At 49.9% G+C, this 10,113-nt stretch overlaps 1 protein-coding gene across 1 annotated transcript; it reads left to right on the top strand.

Annotated features, from left to right (window-relative positions):
* The first annotated feature begins 814 nt into the window (after positions 1 to 814).
* On the top strand, positions 815 to 8,452 carry LOC115478083 (vezatin-like). The gene is made up of 2 exons (XM_030215318.1): positions 815 to 1,040; positions 6,733 to 8,452. Exon 2 carries the CDS (start codon positions 6,738 to 6,740, stop codon positions 7,278 to 7,280), a length of 543 nt encoding a protein of 180 aa, XP_030071178.1. The 5' UTR covers positions 815 to 1,040; positions 6,733 to 6,737; the 3' UTR covers positions 7,281 to 8,452.
* Positions 8,453 to 10,113: the final 1,661 nt, after the last annotated feature.

Below are 10,113 nucleotides of genomic sequence, written 5' to 3' on the forward strand. Positions count from 1 at the left end.
TAGTGACATCTATATGAATCCATGTTTGCAGAATTCTGTTAATAAACTGGTCAGTGATCCTAGTGTTTTCATTTTGTAATTGGTCTGTAGGTGGATTTCTAGGAACTATTTTACTGTTGAGTTATGTGGGGCTCCCAGTATCCCTAGAAATTCCCAGGGAATAGCTCTCAGGGTGGGGTATTTGTTGAGAGGCAAGAGGGACTCCTGTTGGCGGGCTGATGGTTGCCAGTGTAAAGACACGTGCGCAGGTACAGGTGGAGTTGGATTAGTGACCCCGACGTTAACCCCGAGTGGGTAGTCAAAGCAGGGGCGTAGCCAGACCTCGATGGGAGGGGGCCAGCACCCGAGGTGGGGGCACTGTTTAGCTGCCTCCCCCGGCCGCCGACCCCCCCCCCCCCGCAGCACCCCGCCACGCCGCCGCATCAGGTACCTTGTTTGCTGGCGGGGTCCCCAATCCCCGCCAGCCGAAGAGTCTTCTTCAGCGCCTGTCGACTCCGGCGCCTTCGTTGTGTGATCTGTTTCTAACGCCTTACGTCCTGCATTGGGCTACATGCACAGTGCAGGACATAAGGCATCAGAAACAGATGATCACACAACAAAGGCGCCGGAGTCGACCGGCGCTGAAGAAGACTCTTCTGCTGGCGGGGTTTGGGGACCCCCGCCAGCAAACAAGGTACCTGATGCGGCGGTGGGGGCGCGGGGGGGGGGGTCAGATCTAGAGGGGGCCATGGCATAATCTGTGGGGGCCCATGTCCCCGTGGCCCCACGTAGCTACGCCCCTGAGTCAAAGTAACGCCAGTTAACATGACAATGATGTAGATTTACTTTTCAGGAACTGGAAGCCTGTGTGGAAGACATAGACCTTGAGCAGGAGTTCAGAAAGGATGAGTTTTACTTCTGGTCACAAGAGGATAAAGAGAGGCAGAAACGGGAGCGGGAGGAGTCCAAAAGGGTGCTGCAGGAGCTGAAGTCTGTGTTGGGATTTAAGGCCTCTGAGGAGGAGCGACAGAAGTGGAAACAGCTGCTGTTTAGTGAGCATGGTAAGCATCAGTGTGTGTCTGTTTCTTAAGGCCCCATGGGTGTTCACATATTCTTGGAGTGGAGGAGTAGCCTAGTGGTTAGTGCAGCGGACTTTGATCCTGGGGACCTGGGTTCGATTCCCACTGCAGCTCCTTGTGACTCTGGGCAAGTCACTTAACCCTCCATTGCCCCTGGTACAAAATAAGTACCTGAATCTATGTAAACCACTTTGAATGTAGTTGCAAAAACCTCAGAAAGGCGGTATATCAAGTCCCATTTCCCTTTCCCTCTTTCCCTTATGACATCACAATATCAGAAGTGAGCCAAGTATCGGGCAATCAAGCCATTGTGACATCACTGATGAGGTTGGCTCTTATTGGTGGAATGAGTGGAGGAGTAGCCTAGTGGTTAGTACAGTGGACTTTGTTCCTGGGGACCTGGGTTCGATTCCCACTGCAGCTCCTTGTGACTCTGGGCAAGTCACTTAACCCTCCATTGCCCCAGGTACAAATAAGTACCTGTGTAAACTATGTAAACCGCTTTGAATGTAGTTGCAAAAAAACACAGAAAGACAGTATATCAAGTCCCCTTCCCTATTTAGGGATACAGCCTTACTGGTTCAATTAAACTTCTTGAGACCCTCCCAATCCAGCTTTGAAAAGTACTGTAAATTCTGAGAACTTCTAAACTTGTTCATATGACAACAGACCATAGGTAATACATTACTTCCCAGTCCTTCTAAACTAGATTTATAAACTGCATTGTGAACAAGGGAATATGTGTCAATATAGGTACCTCTGTCCTGCTGCTGCTGCTGCCACCACCATGGTTAGGGTGGACAGAGGCTTATTTACCCCCATTCAGCCTAGGAAGTTGCATCCAGTGCTAAATTTTGAAGCTGCCGCTCCAGGGGGAATTCTGCACAAAAAATTGAAAATTCTGCAAAATTCTACACACATTAATTGTAATTTTTTTGTGCACAATTCCCCTATTATAAGGGCTGGCATCTCCCTCAGGCGTGACATACCCACCCCCCACCCCCACCCCACCAGTTTATAATTCATTTTCATGCAGACCTCTACCCCATTCCCATGGCACACACACATACCTCATCCACCTTTTTCCAGCCCCTCATACTCCATCCCATCTTTTTTCAGTCCCTCTCCCTGCATCCACACTCCATATACCTTTTCCAGCTCCCCCCCCCCCCCCCCCATATTCCATCCAGCTTTTTCAGTTCCCCCTTGCACACAAACACTCCAGCCACCTTTTCTCCAGGGCCCCCCCCCCCCCCACACATCTATCTTTGTTTCCAGCCCCCCTCCCTGCAACCACACTCCACGTTTTTCCAGAGCTCCCCCCCCCCCAATGCACACTCACCGGTCCAGCGATGGAGGAGGAGGAGAAGCTGCAGAGCCACAGGTTGGGCTGCTTTCTGCTTCTTTGAGCGGCGCAGACCTCCGTACGGCTTAAAGGAGCCACCAGGAACCGAGGCAGCAGAGGGGGAAGCAGCCTGCTCTGTGACTGTGCAGCTCCTTCTCTGGACCAATGAGTGTGGAGGGGTCACCGAGTCATTTTCCTGCTGCCAGTATCTGTTCCACTGTGCCTGCAAAGGCAGACTGCACAGAATTCTGCACAGGAAAGGCAGTATTCTGCGTAGTCTGCGGAGGGGGGGAATTCCCACAGGATTGTTCTTAGGAGCTCCCTGTATGCTGCACCATTCCCTCCCCCTTCCTTCAACATACAGGGACAGGAGGACAGGGACTAGAAGAAGGAAGAAGAGTCATTTTCTCCTCCCCACTTCCCCCATTTTCCCTTCATACCTGAAGGCATTTCTCCCCTTAACCCCCCACCCCCCCACCCCCCATCAAATAAATCACTTACAGGCTTATTTTCGAAAGAGAGGGCACCCATCTTTCGACACAAATCGCAAGATGGGCATCCTCTCCCAGGGTCGCCCAAATCGGCATAATCGAAAGCCGATTTTGGGCATCCTCAACTGCTTTCCTTCGCGTGCACGACCAAAGTTCACGGGGGCGTGTCGGAAGCATAGCGAAGGCGGGACTGGGGTGTGCTTAACACATGGGCGTCCTCGGCCAATAATGGAAAAAAGAAGGGCGTCCCTGACGAGCACTTGGCCGACTTTACTTGGTCCACTTTTTCTTGTGACCAAGCCTCAAAAAGGTGCCCAAACTGACCAGATGACCACCGGAGGGAATCGGGGATGTCCTCCCCTTTCTCCCCCAGTGGTCACTAACGCCCTCCCACCCTAAAAAAACATTTTTTTTTAATATTTTTTGCCAGCCTTAAATGTCATACCCAGCTCCATCACAGCAGTATGCAGGTCCCTGGAGCAGTTTTAGTGAGTACTGCAGTGCACTTCAGGCAGGTGGACCCAGGCCCATCCCCCCCTACCTGTTAGACTTGTGGTGGTAAATGTGAACCCTCCAAAACCCACCACAAACCCACTGTACCCACATCTAGGTGCCCCCCTTCACCCCTTAGGGCTATGGTAGTGTTGTACAGTTGAGGGGGAAGGGGGTTTGGGGGGCTCAGCACCCAAGGTAAGGGAGCTGTGCACCTGGGAGCAATTTCTGAAATCCACTGCAGTGCCCCCTAGGGTGCCCGGTTGGTGTCCTGGCATGAGAGGGGGACCAGTGCACTATGACTGCTGGCTTCTCCCATGACCAAATGGCTTGGATTTGGTCGTTTCTGAGATGGGCGTCCTCAGTTTCCATTATCGCTGAAAACCGGGACGACCATCTCTAAGGTCGACCTAAATGTTGAGATTTGGGCGTCCCCGACCGTATTATCGAAACGAAAGATGGACGCCCATCTTGTTTCAATAATACGGGTTTCCTCACCCCTTCGCGAGTACGCCCTCAGGAAAACTTGGGCGCCCCGCTCGATTATGCCCCCTCTTGGGCTCCCTAATTTGTGATTTGGACTGTCTCTTTCCTCCTCCTCCACCAGCCTTAGTTCCTGGTATCAGAGGCAGCTGCAAGTTGGGCAGCAGCTGCCCCCACCTCCTCTCCTCCTGTTTCTCCCCACATACTGCCTGTTGACAAAGGAGAGGATTGCAGGGCGGGTAGGAGCATGAAACGGAAGTGGACACTTTTACATACATGCATAAAAAGTAAGCACATTTACACCTTTCTCAGAGCAGGGACAGAGTTGTGATGTATGTGTGCACATTATCTTTGCAAGTGTGTATTTAGGAGGCAGTAAGTCTGGGGCATAGCCAGACTTCGGCGGGAGGAGGGTCCAGAGCCTGAGTTGAGGGGGCACATTTTAGCCTCCCCCCGGCGCCACCACCACCTTTGACACCCCCCCCCCCCCCCTTGGCGCTAACCCTTACAACCTCCTCTTCCCGCCGCCGCCAAACCCCCCCCCCCCCCCGTCGGTACCTTTGCTGGCGGGGGTCCCCAAGTCATCTTCTCTGGCACAGCCACGTTGCTGATCTGCAAGGGCAGGCTTCTGTTAGTCTGACATCCTGCACGTACAGAAGCCTGCCCTTGCAGATCAGCAACGCGGCCGCGCCGGAGAAGAGGATTAGGTACCCAACGGCGGCAGGGGAGGGTTGGCGGCGGGAGGGGGAGGTCGAAGGTGTTGGCGGGGGGGCCAGAGCCAAATCTACAGGGGCCCATGCCCCCGTGGCCCCACATAGCTACACCCCTGCAGTTAGTGTTCCTGCATTAACTCTGCATTAGCTAATTAGCGAGCGCTAATGCAAACATGCTAACTGGTTAACACTTTCACACACCCCATTCTCACATAAAGGAATCCTGTGCAGAAGGAATGGATCCTCAGAAGCTTAGCCGAAATTGGGTGGCGAGCAGGTGGGGGGAAGAGGGGTTGGTGGTTGGGAGGCAAGGATAGTGGAGGGCAGACTTATACGGTCTGTGCCAGAGCCGGTGATAGGAGGCGGGACTGGTGGTTGGGAGGCGGGAAATACTGCTGGGCAGACTTGTACGGTCTGTGCCCTGAAAAAGGCAGGTACAAATCAAGGTAAGTGTACACATATGAATTTAACTTGTTGGGCAGACTGGATGGACCATGCAGGTCTTTTTCTGCCGTCATCTACTATGTATTCTCCACCTATGGCATGCCCCCTCCATAAAATATTTACAAAAAAAGTAGCTAGCAGACGAGTTAGCGTACAAAATACCACCGAACTCTTTAACACGTTTTGTCGTAGCCCAGTGGCGTAGCCAGACCTGACATTTTGGCTGGGCCCAGAGCTAATATGGGCGGGCACTATATATATATAGGTGGGCTTCTGGGTGGGGATGGGCTCTTCACTGCAGGGCAAAAAAAGGTATATTTTAATCATTAAATATATACATTTTTTTTCCCTAGGCAGTGAAGTGCTTACCCCACCCAGAAATTCCACAACAATAAATTAATAGTGCCCACCAGGCCCCAGCTAGCTTAATTTTAAAAACAAATTACCATGATAATGTTAAAAAACCCAAAAAGCATGTTATTACCTGCTGCTGGGCTGGGCTAGGCTGGCAGCTGCTGCTTGGCAGTAAGTTACCTGGGGCCGGGAGACAGGAACTCGACTTCGACCAGACCTTTCTTCTGTTTCCACGTTTCCAGGCCAGGGAGAGCAGGGCCAGGCTGAACCCTTCCTACGTGCATGTGGCCATGTGCAGCTTTAGCCTTACCCTGCCCTCCCTCAGATGCCGCGTCTAGCGAGCGGAGCCGAGCGAAAGCGAGGCTGAGGCACGCCCCCGCGCACAGCCACGTACGGGACAGGTCATACCGCTACCGCGAATGCAGTGCGACCAACAACGACGCCACCGACGCGCCGCCTTTAAGCCCGAAGGTAGGTGGGCGTGGGCTGATGATCTCTTCTGAGCCTGCCCTGAGCGCGAGTGCCCGCGATGTACGCCAGGGCGCTAGGCTCTGCCGCATGCGGTGTGTGTGTGCGCGCTTGGGTGGTGGGCGGGCCTGAGGACGGAATCGGACTGAGCCTGAGATCAGCGCCGCATGTCGGGTGCTGTCTCTCTGCCGTCACGCTAGGCAGCTGGGCTGCTGCTGCAGTTGTGTTTGCGCTGGGAGGGTGGGCCTGGGCTCAAATTGTAGCCTGTTTTTCCCGCTCTAAACGGACATTAGAGCTTATCGCTCTTTAGTGAAAGGGCCCCTTAAATCCTAGATAAGCTTTAGCATGTGCCAGACGATCCCACGTTAGTCTTGTGGCCAGTACTATAATGATCAGCTCTTGCTAAGGTATCTCTTTCCCTAATCCCGTTTAGAGACAGGGAGAACTAGTGTGTCTTCTGCCTTCTGAACTCCGGTGTAATCTCGTTTTTACTTCACAAAGAACTTTGTTGAAAATGTGAAAAAAAAAAAGGTATGGATTTTCCTTTTATATAGATTTTGTCGCTGGTGTGAATTGCAGCTGTCAGATATTGAAAACTCTCATGGAATCTCAGCGCTGTTGAATTACAGATTTATAAGTCCATCAAGCCCAGCATCCTGTTTCCAACAGTGGCCAGTCCAGGTCACAAATACCTGACAAGATCCCGAAAAGTTCAATACACTTTATGCTGCTGCTTATCCCAGAAATAGCAGTGGATTTTCCCCAAGTCAATTTAATAATGGTCTATGGACTTTTCCTTTAGTAAGCTGGCCAGACCTTTTTTTTAAACCCTGCTAAGCTAACCGCCTTTACCAGCTCATAATGTTTTGTTTTGTTTTTTCTAGCTGTGATGAAGCCATTGTCTCCTGCAGAATTGGAAGGCAGCCTAAAGCCACCTACAGATATTAGTGCAGAAAGCACAGAGCCTAAGGACGTTCACGGTGCCCTTCAAGAGAAGACCCAAGACACAGCCAGTCAGAGACTGAGGACTGAGTATGAATCTGAGGACACTACAGGAGCTGGAAATGCAGATGTTTCTGCTGATCGTAGGGTTTCTCCAAAGGATGAGGAAAGCACATATCACCAGCTTGAGAGTGAGGAGAACTCTGAGCAGGCTGGTGGAGATAGAGCAAAGATCCCCAAAGCTGTCCTCGGAGGGGCATTGCAGTCTTCCATCAAAGACAGGCTTGTGCGACTTCAACTCTCCTCAGACTTCAGCTTCAGCTCTGAGCTGGCCGCAGAGGTTGCTGCAAGGTACCTCACATTCACTTCCATGAAGGAACAGACTTTTGGGGATTCCGAGGAGGAGGAGGAGGAGGAGGTGCAAGGCAATGAAAATCACGTGGAGGAGGGTAAAGATGAGGCTGGTCATATGGGTGACAAGGAGTTGTAAATCTCTGTATCTATAAGCAGTGGCTGCTTATCCGTAAAGGGTAGCAAGAGACCTGAGTTCAGATCCTGAAGCTGGCTGCGGAAACAGATACAGGTGGGAATGCCAAAAGGTGCATTCAAACTGGTACCTGCCCAGTCTACCCTGCTTTCTTCCACGGGGCTTCCTATTTCACCTCATTATATGTAGAGGACAACTACAAAAGATTATAAGGTTGTACCAAACAGAATATCCTTTGAATTCCCCCGTCAGCATTACTGATTATTTTTTCTTATTTATTACAGGCCCTATTTACTAGGCTGTTCTAGCTGTTATATATGAACAGTTAATGCGGGTGGAATTCTAAAGGTTCCATGTGTTAACAGCTAACGCAGAGCAAGATGGAGAATGAACAAGGACTGGGGCTTACCATAAACACAAGGTGATTACTGCGTGTTAACTGTTAATGCAGAAGATAATGTGACTCAGTTAGCTACACCTAATTTGGGTGGTGTTAACTGCAGTGCATTATCTGCGGTGCAATTAACATGCATTAAAAAATATTTAGCTGCATTATGTGACTGGGAAACTGCTGGGATCCTTCCTGACCTTGGGACATAGAGGTTCTGCAGTTACCACACAGTAAATTTGGCAGTTAATGCATGGTAACTGCAAAATGTTACTGCACTTTAGTAAACAGTTCTATATGTGGTTTTGTTTTAAATTAAGAAGCCTTTGTTTTTTCTCAAATCCCCATATTTTCTTAATGATTGTCATATTAGCCGTGTGTTGATTAGAACAATTATGCTGTGTAGGAAGTAAAAGCCAGTGGTGTATCGGGCTCTTTTGTCACAGTTGCATTACCTTTGGTGCCTATAGATCAACAGTCTTGGTCAATTATGTCTACCAGGTAATAACATTATATTCCCTCTTGCGTTAAAAGTATAGATTTAAATAAAAATATGAAAGAACTTAAATAGTTTTTGAGTCTTTGGATTAGTGGCTTTTGTGTGTGTTTTAGAGAACCGCATGGGGACAGAAATTTCACCTATTCCCGCCTATCCCCAATGGAATCTAACTCGTACCCACCCAGACCCCCACCTATCCCCGTAGTTAATCTTGCGCATGCTGTTTCATTAAAACGAGCGTGCACGACGCTGAAAGCAGGACAGGGCGCCAGCAATGTAAGACCAGCACGGGACAAACACTTTAGCTGGTGGGGGTTGGGGACCCCTACCAGCCAAGGTACCTTCCAGCGGTGGGGGGGGAGAGCAGCGGCGGGGAGGCAGAGGTGGTACCTTCCAGCGGGGGGGGGGGGGCAGATGTGGCGACGGGAGGGCGGCAGTAGGGAGGCAGGCCAAAATATGCCCCCTCCCGTCGAGGTCTGGCTATGCCCAAAGGAGTAAATACCCTGTTTCCCCGAAAGTAAGACATCCCCCGAAAATAAGACCTAGTAGAGGTTTTCCTGAATTGGTAGATATAAGGCCTCCCCCGAAAGTAAGACCTAGCAAATTTTTGTTTGAAAGCAGGGCCGCCGAGAGCCGGACAAGGCCGCCCCCGAGCCGCCCCCCCCCCCCCCCCCCACCTGAGGTCGCCGGGCCCCCCCTCCACCCACCCTCCATCGCTCCCGGAACTAACCTTAAACGCCTCCTTTCACCTTCGCAGCAAGCAGCAGGGCAGACCTCTCCTTCCGTGCCCCGCCCTCGCGGACGTTACGTCAGGCGAGGGCGGGACACGGAAGGAAGGAGTGGCCTGCCCTGCTGCTGCTTGCTGCGAAGGTGAAAGGAGGCGTTTAAGGTTAGTTCCGGGAGCGACGGAGGGCGGGCGGGCCAACCCCGATGTTTCCTCGAAAAATAAGACAGCCCCTGAAAATAAGACCTAGCGCATTTTGGGGGCAAGAATTAATATAAGACTGTGTCTTATTTTCGGGGAAACACGGGTAGCAGTAGACTACAATTATCTGAACACATAAGAGCAAGCAGGGAAGGGAAAGTCTTACCAGAGTTTATGGTTCATTTAGAACTTGCTATGCTGCCTTTCGTAAGAAAAAAAAAAAAAGAAAATTTAATAGAAAAGAACTCCATTCCTAGACGGGACAGGAAGAGTTCAAAAAGAAGGTAGAACACAGAGTAACAATATCAAAGAAAATCAAATTACCGACATCGCCCTCAAAGAAAGCCAAGAAGTTAATCACGTTCATGGAATCTCTCGCCTACGAGGGAGTAGCTGGAACAAAAGGCCTCAGAAAGGTGTTTACGAAATCAGAAAACGGTTCCAAAACTGAGCTGTTTTCAGAAATGATTAGTCTTCCAGGTGGATTCGCCAAGGCCTTACGTATATGTAGAGTTGAAACTGTGCGGTTGGTATTAATCAGAAATTCCGTTTCCCGACTGGTCAAAAATACCTACAGAATAGCCAGTGCCTACTATGGTCTTAATCTCTGTTAATAGCCGATCTGTGGGGCCAAGGTCAAGCCTGTGTCTGTGATAATAATTGCAATCATTCAGCTGTCTCTCAATCTCTTCGATATATTCACTTGTATTTAGAATCACCACTCCTCCCCCTTTATCAGCCGGCTTTATGACTGTCCACATGTTTTTAGATAATGTATTAATATTCCTCTTTGCTAAGTTTTATAATAAACCCGAGACTTTTTTTGCTCCAATAATGCAACATCCCTCAAAATGCATTGCTGACATGTTGAAATAAAGGTTGTTATGTTTTCTAATACATTTTTTTTTTGTTTCCTTGATGAATGTATACATTGTTCTTATCAGTTTGGTTTGGCTTTTACATTTTTTAATATTTATTTGTAGGATATATGATTATTTGTACCACTTTTATGTGGTAAAGTATT

This window comes from Microcaecilia unicolor, chromosome 9, assembly GCF_901765095.1.
Source record: "Microcaecilia unicolor chromosome 9, aMicUni1.1, whole genome shotgun sequence".
Classification (NCBI taxonomy): Eukaryota; Metazoa; Chordata; class Amphibia; order Gymnophiona; family Siphonopidae; genus Microcaecilia; species Microcaecilia unicolor.

Coding starts and splice junctions, on each gene's coding strand:
- LOC115478083 (XM_030215318.1), top strand. CDS start 6,738: ATGAAGCCATTGTCTCCTGCAGAATTGGAAGGCAGCCTAAAGCCACCT.